Consider the following 18,061-nt stretch of genomic DNA (forward strand, 5'->3'; position numbering starts at 1 on the left):
CCAATCAGCGGCAATGGGAGAAGCTATTGCATGCCTTGAAGGTTTGAGATTGGGAATTGCAAATTGTACTTCAAATCTTATCATTGAGACAGATTGTGCTTCAGTTGTGGAGTCCTTTAGAGAGGATAGTAGCGACCGATCTGAGGTGTGTTTCATAGCGAAGGAATTCAACTCGTTGAGACCACCAGATCGACAAATTGTCATCTCTAAAGTGAGCAGAAACTGTAATAACGTTGCTCATGGTTTATGCCAACTTAGTCGTAATGTGTTGTGTCGTGGAGTGTTACAAGGTGCGGTGCCGACCTGCGTGTCGAAAGCGGCCTTGGATGATTGTAATTTAAACAATGTTTTCTGATTAATACACAACACATTTTCAAAAAAAAGTATCTCTTACAAAGCAGATCATAGATTAAATAGAAGGAAAAAAGAGAGCCAAAGCTTGCCAGCAGACCGAGAGCAAGAGGGTTCAGAGCTCTACGACAATGCCTCCAAGAAGGTAACGACACATGCGGATGCACCGCTGCCATCGAGACCACAAGGTTAGGGGTTTTCACTCAGAGTCCTAACATAGCAAGGGTAACCAGAGTGGCGCCCTCAAGGGGGTTAGGACACATGTACGCATCGCCACCTTTGGCATCCAAACATCAAGCTTTCGCCCGGAAAACCGTCTCACAATCGATAACTCGGACCATCCATTGTCCCCGAGCCCGGCCTCCATAACGCGATATGGGAGAAGGCCTTATCGAAGCACCATCAACTCCAGGAACTCTCGCCGCCCGCTCCGTGCCATCCAAATGACCAAAACGCAAGGCCACCACCACTGCCACTTCGCTCGCCGTAGAGACGCCCGCTAGTCCACCTTTTGAGGCCGCCGTCCTCGCATCCAAGATCTAGCATCAACGATGTGGTAGCCACCACAACGTTCATGGCGGTCACCGGATCTAGGCCCAATGGCCCGAATCTAGCACCTCAACCACTCATGGCCAAGGGATGGGCTCCCTAAGAGCTCCCGAAACCACGAAGAGAGCAGGGTCCGTCCATCTTGATTCAAGCCTAGATGGGACCAGATCTAGGCCGACGGCAGGATCCCCTCTGTCGTAGGCCCCGGCTCCGCCTGGTGGCATCTCTAGACGGTGTCGTCCTATCTCGCGCCCAAACCGACACCTATGTGGTACCGCCGGTCGCGCCGGGCCAACGCTGTCAACCGAGACCTCCTGTAGGTGTAGCATGTATCCACCGCCGTCGCCACGGGACGTTGCAGACGTGAGGGAAACCACCCACAACCGCCTCCACTTGTTAGAGGATGCCCTTAGTGCAACACGACAACCGATGCCATGCTAGGCCCCGCCGACCTTGGGCCGAGTTGCACCGGTGACAAGGAAGAGCGCCACCCCGCATGACACGCCTTGTGTCGGGAAGGGAAAACATGCCGCCACAGGAACCGCACGGGCTGCCCAACGACGCACGCCGACGACAACATGAGAGGGAAGTGAAAGAATATGCTTTGTCTCATAAATTGATAATTGATACGTTTGGTTTTACAAAGAATATATAGGGGCCAATGCGGGTGACCCTAACTTGGGACACAAGCAAACTTAAACCGACTTATAATCTAACAGCCCCCCGCAGTATCAACGTGTGGTTCAACAACGTTGAGACTGAAACGAATATCAATTTTTTTTTGTTGTCGGTAGTCCTTTGGTGAAGATGTCCGCGAACTGAGCGGAGGAGGGGACATGCAGAACTCGAACTTGTCCCAGAGCCACCTTTTACGGTAAAAAGATTGTCATTACTCAAAAAATGACTAAACAGTATATTTTCATATTATACTGATTATGTGTTATGGCTGTTGATATTTTTTCCTAAACTTTTGGTCAAGCCTAACAAAGTTATATTTTGACTGAACCCAGAGGGTGAACTAAATATAAACAGAGGGAGTACAATATATAGACTTCGCATCATATTTGATATGAAATCCAACGCTCATTTGTATTTCTTGTACTCTGCGGATAACTAATAGAGAGCTTTGTCTTTAGAGCATCCCCAGCCGTTGGGGCTCCCAGGCCGAAATCCGGCGTTATTTAGCGCCGGATGGATGTATTTTGTGGCCTGGGGAGGCCCATTTTTTCAGCCGCGAGCCCATGGTCGTCTTCTGACGCGCACCCACCGCGTGCATAGCGACGACGCAGTCACCGGGAAGGGCAATCGTCGGAGTTCCCTCGACGCATTGAACCGTCGCGAAGTGGTCTGGAGAGCCAAAACGACTCGTCGGGAACGGTCGAAGTGGCCTCGATGCGAGAACCGCCGTAATGGAGCACGAACTCCGCGGAAGAGCAACCGCCGCTCTCTTCGTCGAGAGACCTACATATACGGTTTCCGACGGCCGACGCCATTCATCTGTTCTCTCCTCACCATCCTCCGTCAACCATGAGCGATCTCTCTTGGCCATCGGACACCGACAGCGAGGGGAAGCCGCCTGGATGGCGCCATTGGTGGGATAAAGCTGCATCGTCCAGCAGCGACGATTCCCCCCCCCCCCCCCCCACCGGCCAGCGAGGACGAATGGGATGACGACGAGGAGGACGAGGAGGAGGACGAAGAGGCCAAGAAGCAGGCCGAGGAAGAGGCCGAGGAAAAGGAGGAGGAGCAGCAGGAGGAGGACGACGAAGAGGTTGAGGACACTGACGAGGAGGAGGACTCAACTTCCTCCGACGAGGAGGTGACGAGCCGGAAGCGTCGCCGCCACGACGATGAGGCGGGGCCATGTAGGAAGAAGAAGTAGTTTAAGTTTGTTTTAAAGTTTTTATATGTAATTTTTATGTTTATTCGAATTATATTCGAAATATATATAATCTATCTATGTTGCACCACTTGAGAGTTCAAAGCTTTCGTTCGACGAGGGTATTGCCGTAGATCGGGAAGACGAGGGTATTGCCGTAGATCGGGAAGACGAGGGTATTGCCGTACAAACCCAGGCCATTGTCGCCGACAAGTTGGGGCCACGCACGCTTTCGTTTCGTCCGGACTCCCCGAGCGCTCCCCGGGGGGCCGGGGATGGCGTGGGCTCGCCGGATGGATGAAGGGCCTAATCCGGACGAAAACGAGGAACCGGGGGCGCGACTGGGCCGAATTACGCCGTCCGGATGAAAAAAACGCTCGCCAGGGACCTGTTCGGAGGGACGAGTGGAGATGCTCTTATACTCTGTTCTTACTATTTCCATACTGGGGCTGATTGATAGTTTCTTGTATTTTCATGATTTAGACAAATATTTCAGGTATCAAATTCTGAAAAAAATTCAACACATTGGAGACAGAAGATCATTCTTAAAGAAATGGAAAAAAAAAAACCCCGGAAAGTTTAACCCGCAAGCCTAGCGGCCAAAAAATAAAAATTCAGATCGATGGAGAACAGTCAGCAGCGTGGGCTGGCCAACTCTTTTTTGCTTTTGTTGGTGTTGATTGTTGAAGGTCCTAGTTTCTTCCAATGAATAATACCACTTCCATTGAATAACCTTATCTAACACGACTTTTCAATAGCTTTATTATGAAGCAATGAGCATAATATGTCCTCTATATTGTGTTTTTAAAAGTCAAGTCGTGTAAACTTTAATGAAAAACATAAAAAGTGTCAACAACTAAAATATGAAATCGAGACCACTAAAAACATCATGAAGTATATTATTATGTCCAAGAGGAAGTAGTATCAAATCTCAAATCTCAATCGGAGATGCGTACTATATGCATTCGGTAGTGAATAAATCGTCCGGAGATGCATTCGAATTTCAAACCCATATAAATATTCTTGTAGTGGGTCGTCGTTCAACTCAATCATAAGACTACTCCATCATCTGCAGTTAACGAGATGCTACCTTGGGGCGGCCGGCGGCGTGCAGACAGGTATTAGTTGGAGTCCACGAGCCATGGCGTTTGATTGCCACTACATCGGCTTATTGGATCAATATTACTAACATATATATTATTAAATAACGTCCAAATCACCGTCCAAAACGCGCCAAGGACGCTCACGCGCTTACTGATTTGGCCTATAAAAGTTCCACTCGAGCTGCATTTCTCGTCAACTTCCATTGCTTCATTCTTCCTGTTTCTCCGATCATACTCTAGTTAGTACTCAGTACCATCATCTTCTTGAGATCACAAACCCGATAAACTCTTGAGCCCGTCCCATCGATGTCGTCTACCTTCTCACTTCAAACGATGCGGCCAGCCGCCGGGCTTGGGCTCCGTCACGGATCGCCGCTGTGCCACGCTCTATCGCTGCAATCGAGGAGGCCGCAGGCTGCAGTGACGGTGAGATGCGGCGCCTTCCAGCGGGACCACTACGGCGGATTGCTGGTGGACGAGGGCATGACGGTGCTGCGGCGGAAGATCCGGGAGGCGCGGATGGCGGAGACCAACTACGAGGCGCCGACGGGGTGGGCATCGTGGGAGAAGCGCTACTACCCGGCTTACGTCTCTGACGTGTCCGCGCTCACCGGCACGCTGCAGCTGATGCTCATGGGCACCAGGCCCGGCGTCGCCGTCGCCGTGGCCGCGCTGGTGCTCGGCGGCGTGCCGGTCTCTGCCGCAGTCGCCCTGCACCTCCTCGGGCAAGCGGCAGGAACTGTTCTGCAGCACGTTTCTTGACGGGTTTGCGGCGATTTCTGCGTGTCAATAGTGCGACGGATCGAAAGATCTGATGGACATACGATTCGTTTAGTTTTCACTGAGCCGATTACCGATATATACATTCGTTTGGAGTAGTAAATAGTTCGTTTGTTTTAATTTAGTAGTCTGATGATACTGAATAGTTGGAAGAAACAGTCGATGAGAGCTTGTCAAATTATTTTTTCAACAATCATGCAAACAATTTTCAAGTTGAATGGTTGTTGGGGACCTTGAAAGAAGAAAGGGAGATGTTGATTATCATGGATTAGAAAAGGAAACTATATGTTTTAGTAGTAAGAATATGATCTTGGAAGTGAGATTTACGGTGAAGACTTTGCACCACATTTGTTCCCGATTACTTACAGATGGCGTGTTGACTAACTGTATCATCCAGAATGTTTTATCAATTTTCAGTTATTGTGTCGAAACAGAGTATACTGCCAACAGAGTACCGCCAATTCAGCTATTGAACTGTTCTTTTTGTCATTGATTTGTGTTAAAACTTGTACAATATAAAGATTTCGTATTAACTAATTCTGACATCTTTCAAGAATACGCTGAAAGGACACGGATGTCGCCTAGAGGGGGGGGGGGGTGAATAGGCGATTTAAAACTTTTACGAGATGGGCTTAACAAATGCGGAATAAAACTAGCGTTTACTTTGTCAAGCCCAAAGCCTATATACTATGGTTCACCTATGTGCACCAACAACTTATTCTAAGCAAGAGTTCACCTATGTGCACCAACAACTTATGCTAAGCAATACAAGCAAGTATGTGATAGCAAGATATATATAACTTCAAGCACGATGGCTATCACAAGGTAAAGTGCATAAGTAAAGAGCTCGGGTATAGAGATAACCGAGGCACGCGGGAGACGATGATTTATCCCGGAGTTCACACTCTTGCGAGTGCTAATCTCCGGTGGAGAGGTGCGGTTGCTTAGTGCTCCCGAACGCCACAAGAGGCTCACCTTGAGGTGTAGTTGCTCGATGCACACCAACGCCACAAAGGCCTCACCCCAAGATGCGGTACTCACACCACACACCGAACGCCACGAAGGCGCCTCACCTAAATCTCCGGTGACCCTCGCCACAAAGGCCTAGGTCACGGTTCCACTAAGGGATTTCCTTCGAGGCGGAAACCGGGCCTTACACAAAGATTGGGGCACACATCCACAACTTAATTGGAGGCTCCCAACAAATCGCCACAAAGGCCTAGAATCCGTCTAGGGTTCCAAGAACCCAAGAGTAACAACTTCCTTGCTTTCACCTCCACGAATCACCGTGGAGAACTCAAACCGATGCACCAAATGCAATGGCAAGAACACCACAAAGATGCTCAAGTCCTTCTCTCTCAAATTCCAACAAAGCTACAAAAGCTATTGGGGGAATAAGAGAGGAAGAACAAAGGAATTCACAAAGAACACCAAGATCAAGATCTAGAGAGTTCCACTCACAAAGAGATGGATTTGATTGGTAGAAATGTAGATCTAGATCTCCTCTCTCTTTTCCCTCAAATGGGGGCAAGAATCATGGAGGGATTGAGAGATGGAGCAAGCTTCTCTAGTTCAACAATGGAGGGGAGAGAGAGTGAGAGAAGCACAGCCCAAGGAGGAAGAAGGGGGGTATTTATACCCCCAAGAAAATCGAGCCGTTTGGGCAAAAACAGGGCGGATAGTCCGGCCCAAGTTGGGGCCGGAGTATCCGGGGGCCGGATAATGCGGCCTCGTGGACAAAACCTGGACAAAATCCGGCCAAAAATCCGGCCCCTATCCAGAGCTGCTTTTCTTCCGGTCCTTAGACGATTTCGGGGGCCGGATATTTCCGAAATATCCGGCCCGGATAATCCGGCCCGGATATTTCCAAAATATCCGGCCTAAGAAAAGCAGAAACACCAAAACTAAAACGGGCATAACTTTTGCATCCGGACTCCGATTTCGATGATCTTGGGCTCGTTGAAATCACAACAACGAGCTCTACAACAATATGCATAGAAACATCATAGTCCAGCAAAGGAGGATAGAAACAAATGAAGAAAGGTTTGACCTATCTCAAAAAGACATACCGGTAAAACCTCCAATCTTGAAAATGCAACAAGTTGCCCATGGAAAAACCATTCTCAATGAACTAGAGCTTGTCATGAGAATAAGCACAAGCTCTAAAACATCACATGGATAAGATCCAAATAAAACCAAGAAAGATGATGAACCAAACTCGAAAACGCAACAAGTGATCTATGCCAAATCCGTTTCGATGAACTAGAGCTTGTCATGAGAATAAGCACAAGCTCTAAAACATCACATGGATAAGGTCCAAATAACAACCAAGAAAGATGATGCAAGGATGCAAAGGTTTGAGCTCTCTCCGAACGATACGATCGAGTTACTCACTCGAGAGCCCTCTTGATAGTACGGCAACTAAACTATAAACCGGTCTCCAACTACACTATGAGACCGGTGAGAAACAAACCCTATCAAGAGCAAACCTTATACTTGCGCATTCCACTTGAGCTCGATGACGACGATCTTGACCTCAACAAGATGGAACGCCTTTCTTGCTTGTGCTTGCTTGACGAAGTCTTGTGGATTGCTCCCCCATAATCCACCATGGGAGAGCTTCTTCTTCGGCGCATCTTCACATAACCATGACCACCATGTGGATTGCTCCCCCATAATCCACCATGGGAGAACTTCTTCTTCGGCGCATCTTCACATATCCATGATCACCATATGGATGGCAAGACTCAAGCAAAGGATCTCTTCGAGATGGCTCATCTTGAACTTGCACTTCATTTCTTCATTCTTCATCATGTTGATGTCTTGAAGTAACTTGAGGGCTCACTTCATCTTCATCTTCAAGACATACTTGACACTTGATATCCTTCATCAATTTCTTCTTATTGCAACCTTGAAGCCAACATATGGTTCAAGCATTGCCTATGGACAACTCCTACAAATATAACTCAATGCAAACATTAGTCCATAGGGATTGTCATTAATTACCAAAACCACACATGGGGGCTCCAAGCACTTTCAATCTCCCCCATTTTGGTAATTGATGACAATCTCTTTGAGAGGGTTTATATAAGGAATTTAAGTAACAAATAAGTTGGATCTATAGAGCAAACTCCCCCATAATATATGCATGTGTGAATGATCTTGACTTTCATTGCATATATTGGCATTCAAAGCCTAGTGGAGTTTCCTCTAAAGATTCAACTATGCAAAGCAACAAGATGCAATGCAATGAAGGCACATGCTTAAGCACAAAGCAAAGACATAACCAAATTCCCTTAAACCCTCCAAACTTCTCCCCCATTGGCACCAATTGCCGAAATGGGTGAAAAATTTAGAAGGCTAATATAGTGAGAGTTCCTCCATAGCGTGTGCATTTCTCATAATTTGAGTGGAATCAAATGCACATATCCAATTACGAATATTCGGAAGGAATCACACCATAGATAGGATCAACAATTGCAAAAAGATAACAAAGTCAAGACGCTTCAACAAATGAAGCAAGCAACCAAATGAACCACAAAGAAGATATCAAAAAGAAAGATAGATATTATGATAAGATCAAGAAGATTGCTCTAAATAATATGAGGAAGCTCCTCAAGGTTTGTGCACAAAACTATACAATTTGTATTGGAGTATAAAGTGCACAAACATGGAATCATCACTCCCATAATATCATTCAAAAACAAAATATACCAAGTGAATCAAACTCTAATGATCACCACAAGATAGTGCTCTAAATCAAATGAGGAAGCTCCCCAAGGTACATGCATAAATTAAAATGTTGTCTTTGAATACAATATGCATAACATGGAATCCTCACTCCCTCATTACCATTTAAAACACAAACATTTGGAATAGATCATAGATAGAGAAATAAGCTTAACACTTGCAACAAACAAATAGTTGAGCAATAAGTAAGAGGCACCATAATAAAAGGCTCAACCAAGAGGATATGTGAAAGGCATGATAAAGCATATTATAAGACTATTATATGGATGAGCAAAAAGCATCATCATAGTCTTCAATGAATTATATTTCTTAGCATGACCAATCAACATGCAACAAATAAATAAGATATCAAATGGAGATGTATCATCTCTTATGTGTATAAGTTTCTCTAAGTGGACAATATCACAAAGATATTTATCCACAAAGAAACATGCACACACCAAATAGATACACAAGAAAAATAGCATGATATCCAAGACGAAGTCATGCAATATACCAATAAGATTTTTGCTTAATAGCATGGCCAAAGGCTCAATATTATCTTATTGTACATTCATGAACTTCAACCACAAACAACTAAAATACATCACAAATATCAACAAGGGATAGAAGATAGTTGGGATGCATTTGAGAAAGGCAACAAGTATCACAAACGGGGATACCAAAAGAAGTAACTAAATTTGCACTTTCATCTATATTGCACATGTGAGAGCCTTGAGGAATTGATATGCAACAAAATTGCTAGATAGGCATAGTTGGGATGGATGAATCATGAGCATGATTTAAAATACTTCCCAACACATGCACTCATCTCAAATTACTCACATTCACAATAAAGAGGTTTCATTAAGACTTTTGCAAGAAGCACAACATTTGCAAATCAAGAGATTCATGCCAAGATGCAACCATAAGGTTGGATACAAGAAAAGTATGCATGAGAAGATACTTGTTACCAAGATAGCATTGGTGTGGATGTAGTAGATATGTGTTCGTTGATCATCCTAGCTTGCCTCACGTTACCATTGAGTCACCACTTCTTTCCAAGAGTGAGACAAGCATTCAATGCATATCCATTGTACCTAACACAAAGGTAAGTACAAAATGGTCCCCAAACTAATTGGGTCCGAAGTAGTTAGACACACTACAACATATAGGACAAACTCCACAATTCTATGTGCATATAGATATGAAATTGAATTTCATGCACATCTTAGCCAAATTAGGATTTGATGGAGTTTACCCTATATATTGGATCAAAGAAAGTGACACATGCCATAAGATATACATATATTAAATATGCATGCACAATACTTTCAAGAACCAAAGGAAGATACAATTTGGACAAAACACCAAATAAACCAAGAGACAATGGTTGTCCAAATTATATCAAAGAATCAAATCAACACAAGATTGACTCCAAAGACTTATCTCATTATAAGAAGCTAATTAAACCTAAGCACAAAGGAATGAGATAACCAACTTCCAAGAGAGCAAGGTTCCAACAAATAAACCAAACCCTCGACACTTTTTATGATGGCACACAGTACCAAAAAAAGAAAATTTATGACTCCCAAAACCAAATTTTTGATAAAGATCAAGAGAAGTTTATATAACAAATATAGGAGAGCTCCCCCAAGATTAGTGCATTATCTAGGATTTAGAATATGGATACAAAATGCACACAACTAGGATCATCACACTACCTATATCTACAAAAAAAAGCTAAGAAAGTTTGAATAGAAAAAAGAACACATGGGAGTCAAAGCACAACAAATTCATGGCAATAAATAAGGCAATTTAAACACAAGATCCATAAGATGCAAGGAAGACACATGGGAGTCAAAGCACAACAAATTCATGGCAATAAATAAGGCAATTTAAACACAAGAGCCAATGTAGATATGATCAATAAATATCTACCTCATAATTGATTACCAATTGTCCTAGGACAAGAGGTATTAGGAAATATTTCCCGGTGGTAGTTTGTAAGTATACATAAGATCATATTTACAACGAACAAAGCATATGGTAAAAGATAAGAGTTAACCATCATGCAAAGATAGTTTCTTGATAGCTTCATTTAGTCATACCAACATGCAAGGCAATTAATAGTATTCATACCAACATGCGAAGCAATTAATAGTATTCATACCAACATGCAAAGCAATTAATAGTATGACTTGAAGCACATGGTTTTCCAAAAATGTATTGATGGACACGTTGTGAAAAACCATGCCAAGAAAAACTTTCACAAATAAGATCCACAAAGATATTAGCAATGAAGCCATTTAAGCAAATTGGAGCTTGTTTGAGCAAACATGCCACATAGGAGAGAGATAAATTACGGTATCAATTCTATGTGACACAACCTCAAATGTTCACATTTTCTAGGCTTGTAATATGCACAAAGCTTATTACTCCCCCATAATGTGATAAGGAATTTATTTTCACAAGAGGCAAATAAGATCCAAGTAGAGATATTAATGGACATTAGAATTTGAATTTCTCATGAAGATGACATACCACATAGAGACTAGATAATCTTGCAATATCAATTCTAAGTGGTATTCCTCATGTACACACATTGTTAGGATCATGAAATTCCCAAAGGAATGTCACTCCCCCAAAATGGGATTGTCCATTAATCGCTCATAAGAGCCATATAGGATACAACAAGATGCAAAGAGGCTCCAACACACACACAAATACATGGTGTGCAACCTAACATACATAGACTTGATTTCTCAAGAAAAACTAGTAGGATGCACAACATATACAAACATATGTTAGGAACAAAACTAACACATGCAAAGGGGCGAGTAACTTTCAATATAAAAGAGTTGAGCACATGTTACCGCAAGGAGGAACATTGGGTGTATGATAGAAGTAAGATAACCAAAAGACTTGGCTTGAGATAAGATAAGTGATGAAGATCCCTTAATTCTTCATGATGTAACCAAGTCTCCAATGCCCACCAACAAGCACCTATTGATCAAGTTTTGATTGTTGGTCCCCAACTAAGTTGGGTCCTAAGAGGTTAGTCACAATAGGCTTGGCAACCCAAATGGTTCTTTTCTTGACACCACTTTGAGTACCAACATATTTGGCAAACACATTGCCACCCTCATCCTTACGAAGAGAATAAACATCATCAATGGAGATAGAGTTGGATGAGGTACCAATAGTGCAAAAAGAGGAGATGTGGCCCTTCTCACGGCATATGTAGCAAGTTCTTTTCCTCTCCTTCTTCTCACTAGATTTCTCCACAATGGGAGCATTGGCTTGATTCTTCTTGGGAAGTGGAATTTCTTCAACTTGAGGTTGAATATGAGTTTGAGCTTGAGGCCGCTTCCCTTTTTGCTTCTTCTTCAAAGGGCAAGATCTAACATGGTGCCCTTCAATTTTGCACTTGAAGCAAACAATCTTGGCCGGGTCTTTGACTTGTACTTGGCCCTTCTTGTTGTTGTTGTTCTTGGACTTGTTCTTGTTGTTGGATTTGAATCCAAGTCCACTCTTGTCATTGGGGGATTGTTGCACACTTAACATCGTGTCAAGTTTGCATTTCCCTTCATGACTCTTTACCAAGTCGGTCTTCAAAGAAGTGACTTGGGCCTTGAGCTCTTTGATTTCCTCTACATGGTTAGTAACAACACAAGTACTAGAGGAAGTAGAACCTTCATTGTTAGAGCAACAAGGCAAGGAAGATAATTCATCACAAGATTTAGCAATACTATGAGTGGATGAATTACTAGGACTAGCACATGGCAATATAGCATTTTGGGTAGTAGTGCTAGTATCCACATGAGGCTCACAAGGTGTTGCCTTCGATATGATAGTCTCATGAGCTAACTTTAGCCTATCATGGGAGGCTAGAAGATCCTCATGGGAGCTAGAAAGCTTTCCATGATTTTCTTCCAATTTCCCATAATTGCTAGTTAGCAATTCAAGTTGAGCCCTTAGCTCAACATTCTCCTTCAAGATAGATGCTTCACAAGAAGTAGAGTTAGTAGCACAAGCATCATCACAAGACATATTAAGAAGAGAAGGTAACATAGCATGCTCTTTTAAATATGAAGCTTGTAGTTGCTCATATGACTTGGTGAGGATAGAGTGTTCGCTCTCCAAGGCCTTGTGGGCCTTGTCTAGATCATCTAGATCCTTAACAAGTTTATCATGGCCAACACCAACTTTGAACTTTTCATTTTTAAGCAATTTTAATTTAGCTTTAGCATGGTCTCTTTCTTTAGTGAGTTTAGCAAATATTTCATTTTGAGACACCTCAAGGGTTTGAAGTTGCTCCTCAAGAGAGGCTACGGTCTCTTGTTCTTCTTCAAGATCATTCTTTAAAGATGCTACATCATCGGCATACTCTCGTTCAAGAGCACCCTTTTTATCAATGGTGTTCTCATGCATCCAAATAAGTTTTTGGCTCTCAATAGCGGTAGTCAAGATTTCAAAGAAGTGAGAGCTAGCAATTTTATCTTTGTAAAGAACCTTGAATACACTCTCACCTTTATCGCGTAGAGAGACAACCCAATCCTCTTCTTCATATTCATCCTCATTCTTATCACCACGAGACATATTAGGTTCCATGGTAGGAGGTACCGTGGAACCCTTGGCCATAAGGCATATATGAGGACCGTGAAATAAAGATGAGGAGTTACTTGAGGCTCCTTTCAAGATCTTGTCTTGACCAATAGAATCTTTGGTTTCCTCTACATTGTTAGACACACAACAACTAGAGGAAATAGAATCATTTTTATCATGGCCACAAGACAATGCAAGCATATCATCATTAGATTTTTTCAAGCAACTTACACATGATATGCAAGGACTATCAACACAAGCATGTAAATCATTTCTAGTGCTAGATGTGTTTAAGTCCAAAGATGAACCATTGCAATGAGATATAGATGAAGGATCATCAATAGTAAGCTCAATACCAACATTGCAATTTCCATCACCACTCACCATATCATTACCTTGTGTCTTGAAACACTTTGGTGAAGTGGATGAAGATGAGAACTCATCACGGCCGGAAGTGGAAGCAATACAATCATCCTCAATGATATTGGACACATCATATTTATCTCGAAGCTTTGTCCATAATTCATGAGCGCTCCCAAAAGGCATGATTGAAGAAGTAACTACATTGCTCACAACAATGGAAAACACATGAGAAGCAAGAGCATCGAGACAAGAGTTTTTCTTCTCCTCATAAGATAAATTTTGGGGATCCTTAGGAGAAGAAAAACCCATGTCAAGAAATCGCTCCATGTTCGGGGAAATACCCCGCAAAATATTAAGCACATAAATTTTCCATAGATCATAATTTGTGCCATCAAATATAAACAAGTTATTGTGATCTAATACCCTAACCGACATCTTTACTCTCAAGTCGGTGAAGCCTAAGAATGAGAGACCTCGCCCGATACCAATTGAAAGGACACGGATGTCGCCTAGAGGGGGGTGAATAGGCGATTTAAAACTTTTACGAGATGGGCTTAACAAATGCGGAATAAAACTAGCGTTTACTTTGTCAAGCCCAAAGCCTATATACTATGGTTCACCTATGTGCACCAACAACTTATTCTAAGCAAGAGTTCACCTATGTGCACCAACAACTTATGCTAAGCAATACAAGCAAGTATGTGATAGCAAGATATATATAACTTCAAGCACGATGGCTATCACAAGGTAAAGTGCATAAGTAAAGAGCTCGGGTATAGAGATAACCGAGGCACGCGGGAGACGATGATTTATCCCGGAGTTCACACTCTTGCGAGTGCTAATCTCCGGTGGAGAGGTGCGGTTGCTTAGTGCTCCCGAACGCCACAAGAGGCTCACCTTGAGGTGTAGTTGCTCGATGCACACCAACGCCACAAAGGCCTCACCCCAAGATGCGGTACTCACACCACACACCGAACGCCACGAAGGCGCCTCACCTAAATCTCCGGTGACCCTCGCCACAAAGGCCTAGGTCACGGTTCCACTAAGGGATTTCCTTCGAGGCGGAAACCGGGCCTTACACAAAGATTGGGGCACACATCCACAACTTAATTGGAGGCTCCCAACAAATCGCCACAAAGGCCTAGAATCCGTCTAGGGTTCCAAGAACCCAAGAGTAACAACTTCCTTGCTTTCACCTCCACGAATCACCGTGGAGAACTCAAACCGATGCACCAAATGCAATGGCAAGAACACCACAAAGATGCTCAAGTCCTTCTCTCTCAAATTCCAACAAAGCTACAAAAGCTATTGGGGGAATAAGAGAGGAAGAACAAAGGAATTCACAAAGAACACCAAGATCAAGATCTAGAGAGTTCCACTCACAAAGAGATGGATTTGATTGGTAGAAATGTAGATCTAGATCTCCTCTCTTTTCCCTCAAATGGGGGCAAGAATCATGGAGGGATTGAGAGATGGAGCAAGCTTCTCTAGTTCAACAATGGAGGGAGAGAGAGTGAGAGAAGCACAGCCCAAGGAGGAAGAAGGGGGTAGTTATACCCCCCAAGAAATTCGAGCCGTGTGGGCAAAATCAGGGCAGGATATTCCGGCCCAAGTCAGGGCCGGATGATCCGGGGGGCCGGATAATCCGGCCTCAGGGACAAAACCTGGACAAAATCCGGCCAAAAATCCGGCCCCTATCCAGAGCTGCTTTTCTTCCGGTCCTTAGACGATTTCGGGGGCCGGATATTTCCGAAATATCCGGCCCGGATAATCCGGCCCGGATATTTCCAAAATATCCGGCCTAAGAAAACTGCAGAAACACCAAAACTAAAACGGGCATAACTTTTGCATCCGGACTCCGATTTCGATGATCTTGGGCTCGTTGAAATCACAACAACGAGCTCTACAACAATATGCATAGAAACATCATAGTCCAGCAAAGGAGGATAGAAACAAATGAAGAAAGGTTTGACCTATCTCAAAAAGACATACCGGTAAAACCTCCAATCTTGAAAATGCAACAAGTTGCCCATGGAAAAACCATTCTCAATGAACTAGAGCTTGTCATGAGAATAAGCACAAGCTCTAAAACATCACATGGATAAGATCCAAATAAAACCAAGAAAGATGATGAACCAAACTCGAAAACGCAACAAGTGATCTATGCGAAATCCGTTTTCGATGAACTAGAGCTTGTCATGAGAATAAGCACAAGCTCTAAAACATCACATGGATAAGGTCCAAATAACAACCAAGAAAGATGATGCAAGGATGCAAAGGTTTGAGCTCTCTCCGAACGATACGATCGAGTTACTCACTCGAGAGCCCTCTTGATAGTACGGCAACTAAACTATAAACCGGTCTCCAACTACACTATGAGACCGGTGAGAAACAAACCCTATCAAGAGCAAACCTTATACTTGCGCATTCCACTTGAGCTCGATGACGACGATCTTGACCTCAACAAGATGGAACGCCTTTCTTGCTTGTGCTTGCTTGACGAAGTCTTGTGGATTGCTCCCCCATAATCCACCATGGGAGAGCTTCTTCTTCGGCGCATCTTCACATAACCATGACCACCATGTGGATTGCTCCCCCATAATCCACCATGGGAGAACTTCTTCTTCGGCGCATCTTCACATATCCATGATCACCATATGGATGGCAAGACTCAAGCAAAGGATCTCTTCGAGATGGCTCATCTTGAACTTGCACTTCATTTCTTCATTCTTCATCATGTTGATGTCTTGAAGTAACTTGAGGGCTCACTTCATCTTCATCTTCAAGACATACTTGACACTTGATATCCTTCATCAATTTCTTCTTATTGCAACCTTGAAGCCAACATATGGTTCAAGCATTGCCTATGGACAACTCCTACAAATATAACTCAATGCAAACATTAGTCCATAGGGATTGTCATTAATTACCAAAACCACACATGGGGGCTCCAAGCACTTCAAATGCGATTATTATGAAATTATCCTGTTTAGAAATAAATTGAAACATATGTATACTGAAGTAATCGTAGTTCTTTTTTTACCAAACAAGTTTACGTGGCACTTTTTGAACTTTTTTTGAAACTTTTTAAGGTTAGCCAAAATTCTCATAGGTATCATCTCCAAATTGTAAACTGGAAATTGATATATTGTTGGAAAAACAGCTGTACATATGAGTGAGTATCATATCCAAACTGATGATTTACATGTAGAAACCGTGTCGTAGTTCTGCAGACCTCAATTATGCCGACGCTTTACATATGAACACAGTTCTTGTACTAGACCACAGATTTGTAATTGACGCAGTGAATATTGTTTGTTCAACCTGTCAATTGTATTGAGATCTTGCTTTACATTGCATGTTTCCCTGAACATGCCATGCACATTTTATGGATTGCTTATTTTATGGATTGCTTTCTATGAATTAACCAATTTTACAGAGCATATGTTTTGTACCAGTATGTCCCAATAACCAAGCAGACATAGCGAATAATTGCGCAAATGCATTCGTGAAGTTGATATGGGGCATAGTAGAAATCTCGGCCCTTGCATGGCATAGGGATGTTCATTCGTGGGTCACATATATTTGACTACTCACTTTACAAGATTCACTTCTCCGAAGCACAACTTTCAGTTAACAAATGCAAATGAGTTTTTGTTTTCGTATTCGACTTTCTCGCGACGAGCTCTTCAAAATGAGTCTAATATTTAATATTTTAAAAATTATTACGTAAACTGCATCTATAGAGTTCTCTATTATTTGGACATGTAGGACACTATGTTCATGTAGTCTTGCACTGGTTTTATAAAGTTCTTCCAAGTTTGTTTGAATAGTACATGCAGTATTGTCAAGAGTACTTATGCTTTTACACACATGACAATTGTAGTTTCTTTTTTCACATGGGAACCATTGACCCGAATCTCGAGGAAACCTGAATAGGAAGAATGGCCGTGATATGACCTCCGCCCCAGATCAGTCGCACCATCTGCGTGTCTGGGTAATTGTTCTTACCTACCAAGAATTTCTTGTAGCTATCTGACATAGGCATCCCCAATGGGCCTGCCAAAGATGGTATCCGGGGTTTACTGAAGGCCCACAACCCGAAGGATAAGAAGAATTCGGAAGCCCAACTTGCTAGTTAAGGAAAGCTAGAGTTGTATTAGGAGAGAACACTTGTAATATTACGGGAGGAGTTTGAAACCTTCCCGGACTCTGTAACTTGTACATCACGAATCCCTCGGCTCCACCTCCTATATAAGGGGGAGTCGAGGGACAAAGAAAGTATATTAGATTTTTCGCCGTTCCTTGTTTTTCCGAGTCGTTCTGAAAATCTTCGTCATCATGCATACATCATATACATGGTTTTGACAAAATAAAAGTTATTTATAAATAAACCCTGTTTCACTATTTTCTTCTCGTATGGTTCTATAAGAGCCCTCTTTAAATCTTTGCTTATTTAACAAAACCTCTAGTTCTTATTTGTATTTAAAACCCCAAAGAAAAATAAATATTTTTAAGCCTTGCAAAATTGTTTAACAATAAAAACAAAGCCTTTCAAATCTTTTCCAAAATTCCTCCTTTCATCCTCTTCTTTCTTTTTGCACAAGTTTTCAGCAAGAAACAGAAAAGATGGAAGAAGCTTATTCTGAAGAAGAGGAAAGAAGTCACGGCAGCAATACAATCAGACAGAGTCAACCAC

At 42.7% G+C, this 18,061-nt stretch overlaps 1 protein-coding gene across 1 annotated transcript; it reads left to right on the forward strand.

Annotated features, from left to right (window-relative positions):
• Positions 1-4,094: 4,094 nt before the first annotated feature.
• Positions 4,095-5,047, forward strand: LOC127338079 (uncharacterized). Its single transcript, XM_051364336.2, has one exon. The coding sequence runs from the start codon at positions 4,189-4,191 to the stop codon at positions 4,642-4,644; it is 456 nt and encodes a 151-aa protein (XP_051220296.1). The 5' UTR covers positions 4,095-4,188; the 3' UTR covers positions 4,645-5,047.
• Positions 5,048-18,061: the final 13,014 nt, after the last annotated feature.

The sequence above is a fragment of the Lolium perenne genome, chromosome 3, assembly GCF_019359855.2.
Source record: "Lolium perenne isolate Kyuss_39 chromosome 3, Kyuss_2.0, whole genome shotgun sequence".
In the NCBI taxonomy this organism is placed as follows: Eukaryota; Viridiplantae; Streptophyta; class Magnoliopsida; order Poales; family Poaceae; genus Lolium; species Lolium perenne.

What these genes read in the sequence shown, in the direction of transcription:
- LOC127338079 (XM_051364336.2), top strand. Translation starts at nt 4,189, where the DNA reads ATGTCGTCTACCTTCTCACTTCAAACGATGCGGCCAGCCGCCGGGCTT.